This window comes from Sinocyclocheilus grahami, unplaced genomic scaffold, assembly GCF_001515645.1.
Source record: "Sinocyclocheilus grahami isolate Dianchi unplaced genomic scaffold, SAMN03320097.WGS_v1.1 scaffold21.1, whole genome shotgun sequence".
NCBI classification, from domain to species: domain Eukaryota; kingdom Metazoa; phylum Chordata; class Actinopteri; order Cypriniformes; family Cyprinidae; genus Sinocyclocheilus; species Sinocyclocheilus grahami.
Window position 1 is genome coordinate 4223479 of NW_015505200.1, and position 21430 is coordinate 4244908.

The 21430-nt window shown below is 35.6% G+C and overlaps 1 protein-coding gene, 1 pseudogene and 6 gene segments (V, D, J or C); all 8 read right to left on the reverse strand.

The window, feature by feature from the left end:
- Window positions 1–291: 291 nt before the first annotated feature.
- LOC107558407 (Ig kappa chain V-VI region NQ2-6.1-like) lies at window positions 292–776 on the reverse strand. The segment is given in 2 exon segments: window positions 292–623; window positions 737–776. Coding segments are annotated over 2 exon segments (372 nt in total).
- Window positions 777–2926: 2150 nt separating this feature from the next.
- LOC107558417 (T-cell receptor alpha chain V region HPB-MLT-like) lies at window positions 2927–3509 on the reverse strand. The segment is given in 2 exon segments: window positions 2927–3357; window positions 3470–3509. Coding segments are annotated over 2 exon segments (471 nt in total).
- Window positions 3510–5959: 2450 nt separating this feature from the next.
- LOC107558427 (T-cell receptor alpha chain V region RL-5-like) lies at window positions 5960–7492 on the reverse strand. The segment is given in 2 exon segments: window positions 5960–6384; window positions 7450–7492. Coding segments are annotated over 2 exon segments (468 nt in total).
- A 5531-nt stretch (window positions 7493–13023) lies between these two features.
- LOC107558437 (Ig kappa chain V-VI region NQ2-6.1-like) lies at window positions 13024–13532 on the reverse strand. The segment is given in 2 exon segments: window positions 13024–13367; window positions 13493–13532. Coding segments are annotated over 2 exon segments (384 nt in total).
- A 774-nt stretch (window positions 13533–14306) lies between these two features.
- LOC107558445 (Ig lambda chain V-VI region NIG-48-like) lies at window positions 14307–15112 on the reverse strand. The segment is given in 3 exon segments: window positions 14307–14350; window positions 14520–14954; window positions 15070–15112. Coding segments are annotated over 3 exon segments (522 nt in total).
- Window positions 15113–15436: 324 nt separating this feature from the next.
- On the reverse strand, window positions 15437–15974 carry LOC107558455 (Ig kappa chain V-VI region NQ2-6.1-like; annotated as a pseudogene).
- Window positions 15975–16948: 974 nt separating this feature from the next.
- On the reverse strand, window positions 16949–18579 carry LOC107558467 (uncharacterized). Its single transcript, XM_016242133.1, has 3 exons — window positions 18540–18579; window positions 18137–18464; window positions 16949–17225 (listed from the first exon to the last, which is right to left on the reverse strand). The coding sequence occupies exons 1-3, from the start codon at window positions 18577–18579 to the stop codon at window positions 16949–16951; spliced, it is 645 nt and encodes a 214-aa protein (XP_016097619.1).
- A 1401-nt stretch (window positions 18580–19980) lies between these two features.
- On the reverse strand, window positions 19981–20491 carry LOC107558477 (Ig heavy chain V-II region NEWM-like). The segment is given in 2 exon segments: window positions 19981–20333; window positions 20449–20491. Coding segments are annotated over 2 exon segments (396 nt in total).
- Window positions 20492–21430: the final 939 nt, after the last annotated feature.

Consider the following 21430-nt stretch of genomic DNA (forward strand, 5'->3'; position numbering starts at 1 on the left):
AGAAGAAACATGATGTCTCTTGTATTTAAACAGGGATTGGAACACACTGAATCTGTGCAATCTTTCTGTTCTATGTTTATAACTATGTACAACACCTTCAGAGCTGGTAACTTGCTTTTATTATAGGAAAGAATTTTCATAGAAAAATGTTAAGTACTTTTGCTGCGTATGTACTACATACTTGCTGAGTATGTTTTATTACTGTATATTGTTTATTGACCCTATCTAGTGGTTATATATAAAGTTTTTTAACTGAGCATCATGATCGTCATCTTGAATGTCATTTCACATTCAGTTTTTGCACAGTGAAGTTGTGTTTCCTGTCACTGTGGGCACCAGGGCACAGTAGTACATGGCAGAGTCTTTCCCTTCTGTAGAAAAGATGGTCAAATTCATGCTTTTGGCTGCTTTATCAGCCGCAGCGGTGAGACGGAGAGCGGGCTCTGGTTTAGGGCTGGTTTCAAAGAACATAATAAGGTGTTCAGGTTTGGATCCAGGATACTGACGGTACCACTGTAAACTCTGAATATTTCCAGTGTAGTTACAGATCAATGTAACATCTTTTCCTGCCAAAACCTGCTTCTCTGTGAAGACTGGTTTTATGACATCAGCAGCAGCATTCTCTGTTAAAAACAAACAACTTTAAATTAATAATTTCTAGTGGACTAATTCAGATTATCAACAGTATAAAAATCAGGGGAAAAAAGCATTTCCACAGTAATTATGAATCACTCACCTTTTAGGAGAGAAAATATCATGAATACCAGGAGCAACATTTACACTAATGAGAGACTAACAGTTCTCTTCTAGAGTATGACTGGCTCTATGTATGTCTGCTCGGTTTTTAAACAACTGAACTGAGACTGAACTAGGATGGTTCCTGAGCTCCTCCTTCTGGTAGCAGAATGCATATGAGATGACTTTTGCTACAATATCTCATTGTTTTTTTTTTATGGGATGTATCAACAAGAACAAATAAGAGCTTACTGAAAGCCTTTGGCCTAGTAAATTTTACAGTAAGAAGAATGACATTATTAATAGAGCAAATATTTTAAATATTTGAATGGAACTTTTTTTTAAGTTATGAGAACTGTCACTGTCTAGAGAGATCCAATTGATTGTAAAATGTATGTTTACTGTGCAAATAAATCAAGTGGCAAAATTATGACAGTTAGTCAAGCAAAGTCTCATCTGCAGGAATTTGTCCTGTCTATAGACCTATAAGGAACTTTTGCTTATTTGTTTTGTTTTATTAATTTTTGTATAAGTAATACTAAGTAAGGTTCATGCTTACAACTTTTTTTTAACAAACTGATGTCAGGGACCACCTGATTTTGCTGAATTTTACATATACGTTATAGTATATAGGTTCATACTATGTGGTTGACTTATGGTATTGCAAATTATAGTGTGTTTGTCTTGTAATTATGGCATTAAATGAGCAGCAATTAACAAGTAAATGGTATTCTAACATTTAGGGGTGGGCTATATGACCAAAATCTTGCACGATATAAGTAATTTTATTTCACAGTAACATCACAGTGTAGTTGTTTTTGCTTTAAAGGGGTCATATGATGCTTTTTTAAAGATCATTATTTGGTGTAACAGAATATGTTGACATGCTTTAATGTTCAAAAAACACATTATTTTTCAAATACTGTACATCAATCTCTCTCAAACGCTTAGTTTTCTACAAAGTCCCTCCTTCCGACAAGTGCAGTCTGCTCTGATTGGCCAGCTGACCCAGTGCATTGTGATTGGCCGAACACCGCAAGCACTCGTCGGAAATGTAACGCCCCTTACCGTAATCGCAAGCTTCATCTTTCAAAATAAATGTAAAGACAGAGCCTGAAAGGGGAACAGAGTCTCGTGACAGACACAGTGATGAATGTGTTTGCAGTACACAAGCCACGGTTAAGACAGCTGACTCCACTGTGATGTGACCCTGTCTCTCTCTCTCTCTCGCGCTCTCTCTCTCGCTCTCTCTCTCGCGCTCTCTCTCGCTCTCTCTCTCGCTCGCACACACACACACACACACACACAATGCTCAAAACTCTGCATTTGAACAGTGAATAGCAAATACTTTCTTTATAATATAAAAATTTTGATACTAAAGAAATTTCATAATTCTGGTCACCAGTGTCAATATCACAAAAAAACTAATACTTCCTGAAGACAAGTAAACAGACAGCGTTTAAATAAGAATAAAATACTAATTACAAGCAATAGGGGGAAAAAAACTACAGCAGAACAAATAAATAAGCAATGCTACATTATAAAGTAATCAAATGTATAAAAACACTGCATATACTTCACTGTGAAAATTAAATATATATTTATTCTTATTAAAGTTACAAAAGTGATTTAGTCGAGCGTTATTTTCTCAAGAGGGAGATATTTTCTCTCTTTTGTTGTTTGATTAACATGAATGACAGACAGCAGGAATATTAGACTGCTGTAAGAGCTGCCCGGATCCAATATATTACACACATTTTCTTTCTCAGCTGTTTGCTTTCACTTAAGACCTAAAGTACTGTGTTTACAAGGATACTTGCAAAGATGGGCATTTTGACACATACAAGTGTGTGTATAAAGCAGCAAAAATAGCTCAGTGTAATTCTCCCGCGCTCTATGAACACCATCTTCACGTGCGCGCGCATATAGCGAAAGGAGTTCTCTTTTGCTGCTTATTGGGTTTCAATGGCTTAAAATCTATTGTTTTTTAAATGCAATGCTTAAAACATGTGTAAACAAGTTTTCGTCACCATGTAGCACAGCAACGTCACGTGAGTGTGTAACCGTGATAGAGACCATAGTCTAAAATCTCTACCAGTTGATAAATTTCTACCAGTTAATCGTGTCTACCGGTATATAGCCCACCCCTACGAACATTTGCTAAAATGGTAAAGTACTCAGAAAGACAACATTATGGCCCGACAGCAAATGTAAGGAAAGTGAGAAAAGAGACTCTGCATGTGAAGAAGCTCCTCCCTGCTACAAACATGATGGTACAATATACAAGAAACAAGTTTTTGTACAGTGTATTTGTGTTTCCTGTCACTGTGGGCTCCAGGGCACAGTAGTACATGGCAGAGTCTTTCACTTCTGTAGAAAAGATGGTCAAATTCATACTTTTGGCTGCTTTATCAGCCGCAGCGGTGAGACGGAGAGCGGGCTCTGATTTAGGGCTGGTTTCAAAGAACATAATGAGGTGCTCAGGTTTGGATCCAGGATACTGACGGTACCACTGTAAACTCTGAACATTTCCAGTGTAGTTACAGATCAGTGTAACATCTTTTCCTGCCAAAACCTGCTTCTCTGTGAAGACTGGTTTTATGACATCAGCAGCAGCATTCTCTGTTTAAAATAAATTTTTAATTAATAATTTCTAGCGGACTAAGTCAGATTTTTAACAGTATAAAAAGGAGGAAAAAAACAATTTCCACAGTAATTGTTATGAATCACTCACCTTTTAGGAGAGAAAATATCATGAATACCAGGAGCAACATTTACACTAATGAGAGACTAACAGTTCTCTTCTAGAGTATGACTGGATCTATGTATGTCTGCTCTGTTTTTAAACAACTGAACTGAGACTGAACTAGGATGGTTCCTGAGCACCACCTTCTGGCAGCAGAATGCATATGAGATGACAATATCTCATGTAGAATATGGTCATGCAGTATATGTGCTTTGTAAGTACTAATAAACAGCCAGTATGCTAGTAATATGCATGCTATTAAGCAACTAGTTAATAGTGAGAATTGGTCCCTAAACTAAAGCGTTAATTAACTTTTATTTGTTTTGTTTTATTAATTTTTGTATAATTAATACTAATTTAGTTTCATGCTTGCATGCAGTTTTTTTTTCTTCCAAATTTTGCATAATGTTAGCATGTGGGTTCATACTATGGTGTACTGGTTAACTTGGTGTATTGTAAATTATAGTATGTTTTGTCTTGTAATAGTGGCTTTAAATGACCAATAAATAAGTAAATGGTGCATAACATTTGCTAAAATGGTACAGTAATTCTCAGAGAAAACCATCTTATAAGGAACGGAAAGTTCTTTTGTCTTATAAGAGACACTGCATGAGGGCAGGCTTAGATATATGCAGGGACGTGCACAGACATTTTGAGGGGCAGGGGCTCAAGTGGAAAAAAGGGCACTTCTCATATTTTCTATTTTCTATTCTATTTTTTTCTAAACAAAACGTTAAATATATTAGGGGTGTGCGATATTGACAAAAATATATCTCAATATTTTCTGGGATTTTATCGATAACAATAATTAGATGATATTTTGCTTAGTGTGTTATAGTGCTGGTATCTTAAGGTCTACTGTGGACAGCTGACTCCAAAAAGTTTTTTATATTCTGCATATTCTGTGTGGTGGTCAGTTCACAGTGATAGAAATTAATATTTTCCAATAAGTTTAAATGTTTTTTTTTACCTTTTAATGGGCATTTTTACCTTTTTTTTAAGCCATTTTTTTCTAAAAGTGTGCATCATCTTTTCAGTCAAATTCTTTTTGAAACGCGTCGATTTTTACAAAGCTCATCGGTCTGAAAAAGCGAGGTGTGCTCTGATTGGCCAGCTATCCAGTGCGTTGTGATTGGCCGAATACCTCAAGCGTGTGACGGAAATGTTACACCCCTCACCATATTGTGATGCTGTGTCCGGCCAGCGCGACGAGACAAAAACATTAAAACCCATTACAAACGAGGCATTTGTTGCATCCAGTGGGGACATAATTACTGATTATAATGACTTATACTGTCTTTTTACGCGTTGCATTGCATCGTGCCACGTAAACATAAAACCCTGTCTGCATTTGTGATTAGAGAAATGCCAAACAACAAGTGCTACTCTACTGCCTAAAACTCGCGTTTGAATCATCAGTGGCAAATGATAAAAGAAAACGTACTTACGTGAGTCAGAACTGCCGGCATTTTAGTCTAACGTTACTCTCCCAGGATCAGTAAACAGTCCTCCATAAAATGTGCCGGCGATCCACAGCACTAAGTTGATGTATTCCCTCAGCGACCAGCACAGATTAGCTCTATGCATGACGAAGCGGATATCGTCCTCTTTTGGAAGACCAAACAAAGTAGTTTCGCTTTCACAGTGAAACACACAGCGTCTGCAGGACATGGCGGCAGCAGCAACAATATTACAGCGAGAATAAAAGTTACACCTTCTTTCTTTGCGTGAACATTTGGGCGGCGTTATGCAAATCTTCCCACATAGTGAGGTGGATATGTGGGGGCGTGTTCGAGCGAGCCGTTTTAGGGGGGTGTGGCTGACTCTTAACTTTTATAAAGAATATCTCTTTGGATTTGAGACTTTAGTCTTTGCAAATTTACAGATCTTCTTTATGCACCAAGAGCTTGTAACACTCCAAAGAGAAAGGAAAAAATTAAATCGCATCATATGACCCCTTTAAGTGAATTATATGGTAATAATCAGCAATATGCTTTTACACAAATAACTTTTATTTTTGAATGTTTCATGTGTTGACACAAATGACTTATTAGAATTTTTCACTGATACAACATTGCGCTGAGTTGTTAGAAAAGAAATGCGTAGAGACGTTATTGCTTGATGACGTCAGAAACTGATAAATCGGCTTTTTGAACTGGTTCAATGAGCCGATCTGTCCAAAAAGAACTGGTTTGCGGAAATGAGTCAGACTTTGCATCACTATTCTGCGGCTCTGTCTGTCTGTTTGTCTGTGATGTGCCTATCAATGTGCGCTACACTGCTGTGCTGCAGAGACGCGGAGAAAGGCATCGGAACTCGACAGAGTTAATAAACCCGACCTGATATTTAGATTTATTTTTTTTGACAGGGAAAGCTATGCGCAAACAGCAACACACACACACACACATATATAGCCTACATATATTCATTTATTTACATAAAAAAACTACCCAAGTAAAAAGGGCCATTTCTCTTGACTTAGAAAAAGGGTAGGTGCTCAAGCCCCCTTTGATGTCTATGTGTGCACGTGCCTGGATATATGACTATACAATATGCAAGAAACAAGTTTTTGTACAGTGTAGTTGGTTTTTCTGTCACTGTGGGCTGCAGAGCACAGTAATACACAGCAGAGTCTGATACAGCAGCAGAGGAGATCTCCAGATCCACACGTTTATCATCATGGAGTCTGATGGACATATGTGGATAAGGTTGGTCAGCTCTTGTGACATACTTAGAAGACTCATCAATCAGCAGCAGAAACTCTGGTTTTGATCCAGGCTTCTGCCGATATGAGTGGAGACTGTAAGCTGATCCATCATATGTACAGGACAGAGTGGTGCTGCTTCCTTCAGTTAAAACTACAGACGCTTGGTTTGGTCTGATGACATTCCCATTCGCTTTACCTGCAAAGATGATAAAGAATCAAGCAATATAATGGATTATGTTTAGAATGAATAAAATTTTTTTATATTTTTGATGTATATTCTAGTGATATTCTGAAATATGGTGCAATATGTGATGTGTATGACTAACAGTACTTACAGTAACTGAGGATAAAAATTAAAACAGAAGAGATGAGTAGCATGATTCTGTAGTTTGAGTTCAGACTTCTCCATGAAGGGAAGTCAGTGTTGTCTCAATGATTTCTTCTGCTGAAGCTGACAAAACCTTGAGCTCCTCCCACACATACATCCTTGTTGTCCCTACAAATACTGACTGTTTGAGAATACACTTTAGTTTACGCTCTAATTAAAAAGAAGGTTTTGTAAATACAGTATGGCTGTTGTTTAATCATACATAATGATTTCATAAAAAATAAAATGTTACTTTTGGACAATCAGCTGTACAGGTATGTGGAAAATATACCGTTTTAAAGTACTGTAACCACAAGTTTCAAAGATCTTTAAACTGGTTGATACCAGCTCTCTTAATTTTTCTTTAATTTTTCCTTATTGTACACAGTGGTACTTGTTGGTAATGTTTGGTAAGTACAGTGTGTCCTGATTGTCTGTTTTTGTACAGTGCTGTTGTATTTCCTGTCACTGTGGGCTCCAAGGCACAGTAGTACAGAGCAGAATCATCCAGCTCCGTAGAATATATGCTCAGATTCATACGTTTTATTCCTTTATCGGCCACAGCGTACAGACGAAGCTTGGGCTCTGACTGACTCTTGCTCTCAGTGTAAAAAATTATATTCTCAGGTTTGGATCCGGGATACTGACGGTACCACTGCAAATTGCGAACATTGCCACTGTAGTTGCAGGAAAGTGTAACATCTCTTCCTGACAAAACATGCTGCTTTGTGAAGAATGAGGTTATCACTTCAGCATCAGCATTCTCTGTTTAAAAAAAATCTATTAAAATCATTACAATTCATGATCTAATTAAGAGTATAAAATAGTTGGTTTATTAACACATTAACCCAGTCAAAATCAATCATCTGGAAATTGTTCTCATGGATTACTCACCCTTAAAAATGGAAAATATGAGGACCAGCAGAAGCAACATCATCATCATCATCATCAATGAGACAAAAGGCCTGTAGAGTCAAGACTTACAGTTTCCTCCGAACTGACTCTGTTTGTATTTGCTCTCTGTTTTGAAATAATGTAAATGTGAGCGCCACCTTCTGGCAAAAGTCATGCATAACTGGGTCTCTCTGATGTAAATCTTATTTAATAATATATGTAAAAAAAAGCGAGAGAGAGAGAGACTGTGTAGAATGTGTGTGGTAACCACTGGTTAAGTATGTCATTATTTTTTGAATGTAATTAAAACAACCAAAGTCATTGTACAGCAACACGATTAACCGATACCTGCAAAGATGATAAAGAATCAAGCAATATAATAGAATAAATGTATAACAAAACAGACAGGTATTTTTTACATACAGGTATTTTTGTGATGTTCTGGAATACAGTGCAAAATTAATATGAGTAATACTACTTACTTAGGAAGAAGATGTAGCCTACAAGCTAAAAATGATGTTGTGTTAGTCCAATTTAACTAATATTACACTCTTTATTATGAGCAGCAAATTAATGCTTGAAACATTTGATAGTTGTACAGTGCAAATATTGTATATAATGTTTTTAAATCATGATCTTCTGTTTAATATCATTACTCGTTCAGTTATTGTACATTTAGTTGTATTTCCTGTCACTGTGGGCACCAGGGCACAGTAGTACATGGCAGAGTCTTTCACTTCTGTAGAAGAGATAATCAAATTCATACTTTTGGCTGCTTTATCAGCCGCAGCGGTCAGACGGAGAGCAGGCTCTGATTTAGGGCTGGTTTCAAAGAACATAATGAGGTGTTCAGGTTTGGATCCGGGATACTGACGGTACCACTGTAAACTCTGAACATTTCCAGTGTAGTTAGTTACAGATCAGTGTAACATCTTTTCCTGCCAAAACCTGCTTCTGTGTGTAGACTGGTTTTATGACATCAGCAGCAGCATTCTGTTTTTAAAAAAATGTAATTCGTTATTTGTAATGGACTAATTTAGACTGTCAACAGAATATGGAAAGAACACTTCCACAGTAATTGTTATAATTCACTCACCTTTTAGAAGAGAAAATATAATGAATACTAGGAGCAACATCTACACTAATGAGAGAAAATGACTTTGAGAGTCAAGACTTATAGTTCCCTTCTAGAGTATGACTGACTCTATGTACAGCAGTGTTTCTCAACCCTGGTCCTGGGTGCCCCCCAACACTGCTCATTTTGTATGTCTCCCTTATCTGACACACCCATTTCAGGTCCTGGAGTTTCTTCTAATGAGCTAATGAGTTGAATCAGGTGTGTTTGATTAGGGAGACACACAAAATGTGCAGGGTTGGGGGGGCGCCCAGGACCAGGGTTGAGAAACACTGATGTACAGTATGTCTGCTGTTTTTAAACAACTGAACTCAGCGTGAAGATCTTCTGGCAGAATAATGCACATAAAATTAATGATTGTTACACATGGGAACTTTCAAAAAGTTTATGTATAAAACTTGTGTATATATATATATATATATATAAATGGTGTGCATTAACCTGAAATTTATGGTAATTATTAACATTTAAGCTATTGCTAAGTCTCCAACATGTCAGGGGCCACCTAAATGATTCTACATTTTGTGTATTTTATTTTACACAATAGGTAATTTATTTATTACATATTCTAATAATTCACAAGAAAATGGTGCATTACATCAGGCATCAGCAATAACACAGTAAAATGGTCATTGAGGTTCATTTTTCATGTTATGAAGCAATGTTAATTAACATTAATCAAGAGCACGAGCACTCTGCATGCCAATTTTTACAAAAACCACAGATTTATGCATAATGTGCAATGTACGTTATTGAAACATTTCTACAAGTATAAGAACATGAGCACAGGATCAGACTTAGCTGCATTACCAGGACAAACACGTCGTTGTATTAATGAGACTCTTTGTCGGTTAAATTTAAATTCTGCAAATATCTGTTAATAGCATTGGGAAGCTGGCAAAAATGTAATAAACTAATTCAGCAGCAGAGATGATATCTCATGAGACTTCGCCGTGATTGATAGTGACACCAAGTGTTTAGAATCAGATTTGTTTGTCAGAAACGTGACAAATTATGTTCTTTTAAAAAAAAAAGTGCATCACATCGTATCAGTCAGGAAAGACAATTAGGAAAAACTGGTGTGAAAGTGCCTTTTAGTAAGAATAGGTCATAAGAAAGTTTTTGTACAGTGCAGTTGTATTTCCTGTCACTGTGGGCTGCAGGGCACAGTAATACAGAGCAGAATCATCCATTTGAGTAGAAGATATGCTCAAATTCATAAGTTTGATTCCTTTATCGGCCACAGCGTACAGACGAAGCTTGGGCTCTGACTGACTCTTTGTCTCAGTATAAAAAATTATATTCTCAGGTTTGGATCCGGGATACTGACGATACCACTGCAAATTTTGAACATAGCCACTGTAATTGCAGGAAAGAGTAATATCTTTTCCTGCCAAAACATGCTGCTCTATGAAGACTGAGGTTATCACTTCAGCATCAGCATTCTCTGTTTGAAAAAAAAAAGTGTAAACCGGTGATTTATTGACACATTACCATTCAAAATTAGTATTTTTCTATTTGGAAGTTATTCTTATAAATGACTTACCCATAAGAGGAGAAAATATCAAGAGAACCAAGAGAAACATCTACACCAGCACGAAACAAAAAGGCCTTTGTGACTTTCCTCAACTAACTCTAACTCACAGACATAATAAGTTTATGTCTGTGCTCTGTTTTGAAATGACTGAACCTAGAGCTCCACCTTCTGGCAGACTGCATGTTAAATTGGTGCTCACTAGTTTAAATCAGGCAAATTAAACACATTTTAAACATTAACAGCTTTTCCATGGATGTTTCTATAATAACAAAAGTAGGCAAAAATGTATTGATTATTTTTGTTATATATATTGCAATGTTATTTTACAGTAACATGATGAAAACAATGTTTTCATTTGAAAGATCGTATGTCTATTTCCAAAAATAACCATAAAGCCTTTTAGTTAAAAAAAAAAAAAACTTCCAAAGGAATTCAATATTCCAGTAGATTAAGGGTTCTTAGAAATCCGACTGTATACAGGGTTTTTCCTGCATAGAAAATTATGAGGCGGCCACCTCTGGTTGGCAGGTAGGCAGTCACGTGCAAGCGTCACTGAACTGCTTCCATTAGAGCGTTTAGTTCATATTTGGAAAAAGACTGATATTTTTATACAAGTTTACTTGATATTTCTTTACACAGAATCATAATTTCTATTAATTTTCCACTGATTTACGTGATCTGATGAGAATTAGCTCATATTACGCGATCATATCTCTGTATGAATGAATGACGAGCGGTTTCGTTTACTACACACACACTGAAGCGCGCGCGACGCTCGCGGTGATTTCAGCATCTGTCGTCTCACTAAATGAGGACATAAATACACGAACAACATCTCCAGAACTGCTCTGAGAGTCAGTATTTTACCATTTCATTTGAGTAAAACTAGCATCATATGATAAACACACAGAAATATAAAGGTATTCACGGTAACCCGTCAAAATAAAAGTCTGGTTTAACTTGAATGTATTGCAGCAGAAATATATTACTTTTGTTCAGCAGAATGTACATACTACTACTACTACTAAAATTATTAAAACTTAATTTTTTAAGGAATGATCACACAACATTTCTTCCATGTTTTAATTTTAATAGTAAATCCCCTTTGTTTGCCAAAAAAATTAAGTTTAATTTTCAATAATTTAAAGATCAGTTAAATTAATGTTTATGCCTTCATTTGATAACCAGATACACAACACAGGATTTCTGAGGAAAAAGAAAGCATTTCATAAGGTTATTTTAAGAATAAATGTGAATAAATTAAAATGTTTTTATGCATTCAAATAATTAGATATGCTACAACACAGAATTTGGTAACAATAAAACATATGGTGAAAGAAAATAAAAGATTTCATAGGGCCCTAACCATAATTTTTGTCAAACTTTGAGTAAACTGATGTGACATTGTGTAAGTTCCATGATTTTAATTAATTAGACATTATTTTTGGTTAATAAAATGTAATTTAACCATTAAAAAATGTGTTTAGATGAGTACTGTCATAACATGTTTTTATTTTTCACATTTTTATATCAGACCAACTTGGGTCCCCACAATATAGTAATACTTTTGTCAAAGCTAAAGATTTCTGATAAAAAAAAAATACAGTTAAATAAAAGTCAAATACGTTGTCAGCCAGTCTATCAGCTTTTAGATGTTAAGCTCTACCATTGGCAAGATTTTGTGCAGGAGAAAAGGGTTTCCTGTCACTGTGGGCTGCAGGGCACAGTAATACCGTGCAGAGTCTGATACTTTAGCAGGGCTGATTTCCAGTTCCATGAGCTTTGTGTGTTTGTCAACTTTAGCAGATAACCAGTGGGCTGATGGATCTTCTTTAACTGGATCTCCAGATTCAGTCATGGAGAGAAGGAGTTCTGGTTTGGATCCTTGATACTGACGATACCACAGTAGATTATAAACAGCACCAGTGTAGTTGCAGGAGAGAGTAACACTGTTACCATCTTGAGCTTGTTTTTTAGAATTATGGGATGTTATTAGATCACCAAGAGAGTCTCCTGTCAAACAAAATATGTATTCATATATATTTAAACCCTAAACAATTTAAAATGTTAATGAATGACAAATGTATATGAAGAATTAATATGGAAATAAAAACATTCTCACCTGCAAGTGCTGAAAGGAGCAAAGGTAAATAGACCCACATAATGTTGTTTTAACTCACAGAATGACAGCACACTTAGATGTCAGAAATGAAAAACACTAAGAGCTCCTCCTTCTGACAGCTTTGAGGGTTTACATATAAAGTTTTATTCTTCCCCCAACAGCAGGAATGGGGATCAAAAAGAATTCAACTGCACCTTTTAAAATTTATCTCTCAGTAAAATGTAACTATGTGATTGTTTTACTACAAAAAACTGACTAATTCGTCCAGCAATCAGAGTGATTGTAAATTTTTTTGATTCACTAGAAAGAACCAGCTCATAAGAGTTATTTGTTCTTTAACCTGAATATATAATGCCTGTTTTGTGAGACTGACTGACTGGAATGGACTGGACTGGCCTGGCCTGGCCTGGCCTTGACTTGACTTGACTTTTAAACGAACCAGTTCTAAATGAGAAGCGTCAGTTCTCGGTTTGCAAACCCCATTGACTAACAACCTCGGACACACTCCTATTCTTTAAGTCAGTATTAAAAATTGATTTGATAATTGAGAGTAAATTTTACCTTGTAATTCATTCATCAATAAATAATACCTTCCCAAAATATTGATATTTATAATTTTTGCTACTTTTTTTCAGCCATTGCCTATTGTCAGTCATTTCATACTCAGAGGTACTTAATTTGATTTCATTTACAACTTGAAATGTATATTTTGAAACACCACTTTCATGCTTCATATTATTTATTATTTGATTTAAGTGGAGTGTCTGTTGAAATCTGATGCTAGTATAGTTTCAGGTTTTTGTACAGTGTTGCAGTGTTTCCCATCACTGTGGGCACCAGGGCACAGTAGTACAGCGCAGAATCGTCCATTTCTGTTAAAAAGATGTTCAGGTGCATCCATTTGTTTCCTTTATCAGCTGTAGTTGAAAGTCGAAGTGCAGGCTCTGACCGGCCACTGAGCTCAGTGGCAAAAATGAGAAACTCTATTCGAGATCCTGGATATTGTCGATACCACTGCAGTGTGTTAACACCTCCACTGTATTCACAGGAGAGGGTAACATTGTCTCCTGCTGTCATGTGCTTCTCTGGGACCAGTGGGTTTATTGTATTTGCGTCAGCATTCTCTGTGTAGAAGAAGAAACAATAATGCTATGTAGATTGTTACTTAAATTAAGATGTTAATGTGTTAATACAGAATTTCACACAACCTTTGGTTTAAAAGTAAAAAAAAAAAGTATGAATAACTGACCTTTGAGCAGAGAGATAATGATCAAGACCAGGGACAACATTTCACCAATGAATGAACAAAAAAGACAATGAGAATCAATGCTGCACATTTCTTCCTTAGATGTAACTAACTCATATATAGCAGGAGCTGGCTAATGAAAAACATGAAGTATAGCTCCTCCTTCCTGTAGAATATGGGTTTTAAGAACATTTTATGATTGTTGATCTCAGAACCATTTGGAATGAGTTAAAAAAAGATCTTAAATATTAGGCAAAAAGGTATCAAACCAATTATAGTTTATAGTTTAGAATATACTGAAATATTATTATCAATAACAAATGTTTAAATACATATTCACATCTTGCAAGCAAAAAAGAAGAAAAAAAACATATATTAATGTTGTATTTTTATAGTAACTAAGAACAAGTATCATATAATTTACTAGACTTTTGGCTAAACTTTGAATATGAGTTACTCAGTGCTTTTAGAAAGCTAAAGTGAGTTTTAAGTTTTTTATGAACAATTAAAATCTACGTTTAAAACAAATGCCTTTGAAACTGAACTAAATGAATTAATATCTCTTAAAAATAAAGGTCCTTGAATTGATGGTCCATGAAAAACCATTGATATCCCATTTAAATTTCAGTTTTTTTTTTTTTTTTTTTTTAGAAAACTTTTATTTGGATTATTAAAATGCTCTTTACAATAAGAAAAACTGAAAGGGTGAACTAAAAAAAGATTTTTCTATAGCATTGCTGTGAAAAACTCCTTTTGGAACCTTTGTTTTTAAGAATGCTGAACTAACTGACGATATCTTGCACATCAAACGTTTAAATCATTGACCATTAAGCAAAGTATAATCAATTCCAGGGTCAAAATCTGTGCAAAAATAAAAAATTCCCCATAGAATAAAACTACAATTATTTTGTAAGATAAACTCACTTATAAAAGCAAAGGGGCTGGGAGGTTAGTCATATAGCGCCACCTCCTGTCAAATAAGTTAAGTGTAATGTTTTCTGTACAATTTTAGTCATGGGGAGATGTGTACCTTTGGTGTGGATAAGCATGATGTGATTTGTTCCAGTTAAAGGATTGGCTATTGTGCTGATGCATTTGTTATTTGAGGCAGGATGACATGGGAGGTTTTTGTATGATGCAGTTAGATTTCCTGTCACTGTGGGCACCAGGGCACAGTAGTACATGGCAGAATCTGTCTCTACAGCAGAGGAGATCTTCAGATCCACTTGTTTGTTGTCTTGATTAACTGCAGCAGTAAATCTGGGTGGTCTGTCTTCACTCATAGCTCCATGCTGGAAGATGTACAGGAGGAACTCCGGTTTGGATCTGGGATATTGTCTGTACCATTGTAAATTCTGTACAGTAGCTGTATAGTCTTTGTAACTGCAGGACAGAGTAGCACTGTCACCAGCACGTCTATATTCATTCAGCGACAAGGGTTTTATTGCATCTGCCTCTGTGTGACCTGGTAATGGAGAGTAAAAGCCTTATTAGACTGTAATTAAATGGTAAAACATAGTAGCAAATAAGTAAAAACGTAACAGTCTAGATTGGAGAATTTTTTTTCAACTTTATCTTACCAATACACATCCACAAAAAACTGAGGAGAGTAAAAATAATCATGACCGCAGAAATCTGAAGAAGAATCTGAGAGACTTGAGTATCATTCAGACTAGATGCCTTTGAATTCTGATATCCTCCCTCAGATTAAAATGCTCCAACATCTTGATATTAAGCTCCGCCCTATGGGAAAGTTATTTAGTTTAGCCTGCTTTTTATGGTGTCTTTATATTCAAACCTGTTAACATTACATTTAGCAGTCACTGCATACTCAGAGGTAAACCGTTTTTTTTTCATAATGTTATGAAGATTCCAGCTTTATCAATGCATAAATGATTCAAGTGAAGTCATCACACTTTGATTTGTTGAAATGTTTAGAAAAATTGGTTAAAATCTGATGTTGGATCTATGTCTGCTGCTAATGATGTTTTTGTACAGTGTTGCAGTGTTTCCCATCACTGTGGGCACCAGGGCACAGTAGTACAAAGCAGAATCTTCCATTTCTGCCTGAAAGATGCTGAGATTCATGCGTTTATATACGTTCATCAGCCACAGATGAAAGTCGAAGTGCAGGCTCCGACCGGCCATTGAGCTCAGTGACAAATATAAGGAACTCTATTCGAGATCCTGGATATTGTCGATACCACTGCAGTGTGTTAACTCCTCCACTGTATTCACAGGAGAGGGTAACATTGTCTCCTGCTATCATGTGCTTCTCTGGGACCAGTGGGTTTATTGTATTTGCGTCAGCATTCTCTGTGTAGAAGAATAATCAAAGATTATAAATTATTCCTTTGGGCTAAATTAAATTAAGATGCATACATGTAGTTCACACTGAATATATAATAATTGGATAAAATATATATATAAAAATCAATAACTGACCTTTGAGCAGAGAAATGAAGATTAAGATCAGGAACAACATCTTACTAATAAAGAGACAAAAATGACTGTGAGAATCAATTTCCTCCTAAAACTAAATATAGCTGGAGCTGGGTAATATAAAACATGAATCCTGTAGCTCCTCCCTCTGGCAGAATATGTATAAGAAGAATAAATTATGATTGTTTAAGTGAGCAATAGGTGAAATGATCTTTACAGAAGTATTTCAGCTATCTCAGTTCAGAATGAGTCTAAAGTAAAAATTTGCATATGCTAAAATATCCATAAAATACTTGACGGCAAGGTGTCAGATTGACTAGTATACTGGAATATGTAGTCCAACAATACCTGGAATATCATCAGTAACATTTACCTTTAAAAAAATCTGGCAAGCAAGAACACTGCATCTTTGATGCAAGCTCTCTTTTTATAGTAACATTGGGAACAACCTATTAGATTAACCAACGTAACCTGAAACAAACTGACAATATTGTTATATACCTGTACATACAATTGTCGATTTGTATATTTTTATTCCTTAGTTACTTGTTCTATTTTTCAATTTTTTATTATCTGTGTTTTTGTTCTGTCACTGTCATTCTGTTACACTGTGGAGCTTCTGTCATGAAAACAAATTCCTCGTATGTGTAAACATACCTGGCAATAAAAACTCATTCTGATTCTGATTCTGATTCTTCTGATATCTTGCAGATGAAAATCAGTCTCTGACTTTTGAGCAGACAAATTACAATGGTTACAATACAGACAATTAATCTGCACGTAAGACAAAACTTGCATCAGGACATCCACTCCATAATGACTGAAAAAGAATATGCATACAGCGCCACCTTCTGGCAAAACGTATATACTATTTCAGTAATAAGGGAAATGCAAACCTTTGACTATATTGAATGTATATGTTATATGACTTGTCTCAGCAAAATTACAGACTATTGTGGTGATGATGCACTGGCCTTTGAGACAGGATGAAGTAAGTGTTTGAGGCTTCATCTTTCTTTAATGATGACATGGGAGGTTTTTGTAGGATGCAGTTAGATTTCCTGTCACTGTGGGCCTCAGGGCACAGTAGTACATGGCAGAATCTGTCTCTACAGCAGAGGAGATCTTCAGATCCACTTGTTTGTTGTCTTGATTAACTGTAGCAGTAAATCTGGGTGGTCTGTCTTCACTCATAACTCCTTGTGGGAAGATGTAAAGGAGGAACTCCGGTTTGGATCTGGGATATTGTCTGTACCATTGTAAATTATTTACAGTACCTGAATAGTCTTTATAACTGCAGGACAGAGTAACACTGTCATCAACAAATCTATTTTCATTCAGTGACAAGGGTTTTATTTCTGCCTCTGTAATGGAGAGTAAAAGCCTAATTAGACCGTAATTAAATGGTAAAAAGTAGTAAGTAGCAAATAAGTAAAAGGTAACTGGTCTAGACTGGAGAGAAAAATAAAACTTTATCTTACCAATACATATCCACAAAAGACTGAGGAGAGTGAAAATAATCATGACAGCAGAAATCTGAAGAAGAATCTGAAATACTTGAGTATCATTCAGACTGGATGTCTTTGAATTCTGACATCCTCCCTCAGATTAAAATGCTGCTTCATCCTGATATTAAGCCCCACCCGCTGGAAGAAATCTTGTTTTGCTTGTATTTCTCTAATAAAGTCTTTATACTTAAACCAGTTCATGTGACCTGCGATTCAAAGTCTCTGCCAATGTGTATTAAAGAAAAGACATTAAAAAGATTGTAATACTTTTTTAAACTTTAGCTGAAAACAGTAATTGGTGCAGTTATTTCTCTCTCACATATCATTTTTTTTATTGCAAAATCACAATAATGATACAGAACAAACTGAATTTCGGAGATCTAGTTGCTTATTTTGACATTCTTAATGCAATTTTTCTTATTTAATTATTTTTCATATTCATGATAACACCCAAGTGGTCATAATTTCTTTTATCACCATTTTCATTGAACTTTGATATTATACTTATATTTATATTATACAAATATACCAGGAAGCATCACAATTGATTTGACTTGTATCGATCCTTGTGGATTCATTAAGATATGCTTGTGTTACTGATGGCTGATTCAATCACAGAAATAATACATACTGTAGAGTACATGTGTTTGTTAAGCATCGATTAAAAGCATGACATATATACAGAAAGATTATGTACAGAGGAAAAGGGTTTCCTGTCACTGTGGGCCGCAGGGCACAGTAATAATGTGCAGAGTCTGATACTTTAGCAGGGCTGAATTCCAGTTCCATGAGCTTTGTGTGTTTGTCAACTTTAGCAGATAACCAGTGGGCTGATGGATCTTCTTTAACTGGATCTCCAGATTCAGTCATGGAGAGAAGGAATTCTGGTTTGGATCTTTGATACTGACGATACCACAGTAGATTAAAAACATCACCTGTGTAGTTGCAGGAGAGAGTAACACTGTTACCATCTTGAGCTTGTTTTTCAGAACCATGAGATGTTATTAGATCACCAAGAGAGTCTCCTGAAAAAAAGACATACTAAATTCACTGTTGTGATCAGAAAAGAGGTGGTGAGAAATAAAATAAATGAGTCTTACCTGCAAGTACTGAAAATATTACAAGTGCACAGAGCAGCATGATGGAATGAAAGACAAACTCAGATGTGCTTTTTCCTGACTTGAACACAGTGTTTTAAGCCTGGAGCTCCACCCTGTGGCAAGATTTGACTTTCCATGACGAGTGTTGAGCTGATTGTGTGCATGAGGGAGACAAGAGAAGAATGCCCTCTTTTGGGTGAAAACCCCACCCCATTTAGATCTTCATGAATCATAGAGGATGACGGATATAAATCACAGTATTTGTATGTTTACCCTCTGATGATGACTTCTGCCAAGATAGAAGGTTCTTATGTGCATCTCTCTTAAATCTGTTCTCTAGATTTACTTAGACATTAGTTTGTGGAAAATGCAGTATGATAAAAATACAGATAAAAATTAGAAAACATAAAAAAAAAAAAACTATTGAAGATTTCATACTAAAAAGACAAACTAAATTGTGTTATGCACATGGAAATGACTGTAGCACCTAATAATCTGAATTTATATTTCACATTTCCTATCCATTTTAATTTCAATTAAACATTGGATTAAAGCTTTCCATATAACTTAAACAATGGGGTTGGATCATTCATTGAGGTGACAAACTGAAGTATAAAATCAGTAACAGTACAAAATGACTGGAATCAGAGTTTTTGTACAGTGCTTCTGGGCTTTCTGTCACTGTGGGCCTCAGAACACAGTAGTACAGAGCAGAATCTGTCACTTCAGCAGAAGAGATTGTAAGATTCACTTGTTTCTTCTCTTTTGAGTCTTTTGCTGACAGACGAAGAGAAGGCTCAGATGCCTCTGAATTTTCATTTACAAGTATCAGGAATTCTGTTCTAAATCCCCCAAAATTTCGATACCATTGCAGGTCATATACAAGACCACTGTAGTTACAGGACAGAGTCACATTGGCACCTCTGAAAATGTGTTTTTCAGAAGACGATGGCTGTATTGTGTCAGCAAAAGAATTTCCTGTATGGACAAAATGCATACAATTGTATGAATTAAATTGATGCTAAGTAACCTGTTCACAATGTGATACAATTTAGTATATAAAAATATATATTTTTAATAAAATATACAATACAATAAAATAAACAATACAATTAAAAAAATAATAATTTACCTATGAATAATGACAGTGGTGTCCAACAAAACAGAAACATGATGGTTTCTGATGAAGAGTGATTGTAAAACTATCAAAGCAGGATGACTCTAAATGAATCAGCCTTTCACACATTCAAAGACTTTGTGAATTTGCTCCACCCTCTGGCTGAGGCTTTATCTTCTTCCCTGATGGGCTGTTTTTCTCTCAAAATGAAAAGACCTGACAGTGTTTCATTAGATTTAAAGAAAAAAAATTAACTGTTGCAACGGTGATTTATTGTGCATGATTAGCTGGTGTGTCACATTTTTTTGTTTAATGTAAGATGTGTTAAGGTATTAAGTTTTTGTACGGAGCAGGTGGGTTTCCTGTCACTGTGGGCACCAGGGCACAGTAGTACATGGCAGAATCTGTCTCTACAGCAGAGGAGATCTTCAGATCCACTTGTTTGTTGTCTTGATTAACTGCAGCAGTAAATCTGGGTGGTCTGTCTTCACTCATAGCTCCATGCTGGAAGATGTACAGGAGGAACTCCGGTTTGGATCTGGGATATTGTCTGTACCATTGTAAATTCTGTACAGTAGCTGTATAGTCTTTGTAACTGCAGGACAGAGTAGCACTGTCACCAACACGTCTATATTCATTCAGTGACAAGGGTTTTATTGCATCTGCCTCTGTGTGACCTGGTAATGGAGAGAAAAGCCTTATTAGACTGTAATTAAATGGTAAAACATAGTAGCAAATAAGTAAAAACGTAACAGCCTAGATTGGAGAATTTTTTTTACAACTTTATCTTACCAATACACATCCACAAAAAACTGAGGAGAGTAAAAATAATCATGACCGCAGAAATCTGAAGAAGAATCTGAGAGACTTGAGTATCATTCAGACTAGATGCCTTTGAATTCTGATATCCTCCCTCAGATTAAAATGCTCCAACATCTTGATATTAAGCTCCGCCCTATGGGAAAGTTATTTAGTTTAGCCTGCTTTTTATGGTGTCTTTATATTCAAACCTGTTAACATGACATTTAGCAGTCACTGCATACTCAGAGGTAAACCGTTTTTTTTACCTGAATACTCTTTATAACTGCAGGACAGAGTAACACTGTCATCAACAAATCTATTTTCATTCAGTGACAAGGGTTTTATTTCTGCCTCTGTAATGGAGAGTAAAAGCCTAATTAGACCGTAATTAAATGGTAAAAAGTAGTAAGTAGCAAATAAGTAAAAGGTAACTGGTCTAGACTGGAGAGAAAAATAAAACTTTATCTTACCAATACATATCCACAAAAGACTGAGGAGAGTGAAAATAATCATGACAGCAGAAATCTGAAGAAGAATCTGAAATACTTGAGTATCATTCAGACTGGATGTCTTTGAATTCTGACATCCTCCCTCAGATTAAAATGCTGCTTCATCCTGATATTAAGCCCCACCCGCTGGAAGAAATCTTGTTTTGCTTGTATTTCTCTAATAAAGTCTTTATACTTAAACCAGTTCATGTGACCTGCGATTCAAAGTCTCTGCCAATGTGTATTAAAGAAAAGACATTAAAAAGATTGTAATACTTTTTTAAACTTTAGCTGAAAACAGTAATTGGTGCAGTTATTTCTCTCTCACATATCATTTTTTTTATTGCAAAATCACAATAATGATACAGAACAAACTGAATTTCGGAGATCTAGTTGCTTATTTTGACATTCTTAATGCAATTTTTCTTATTTAATTATTTTTCATATTCATGATAACACCCAAGTGGTCATAATTTCTTTTATCA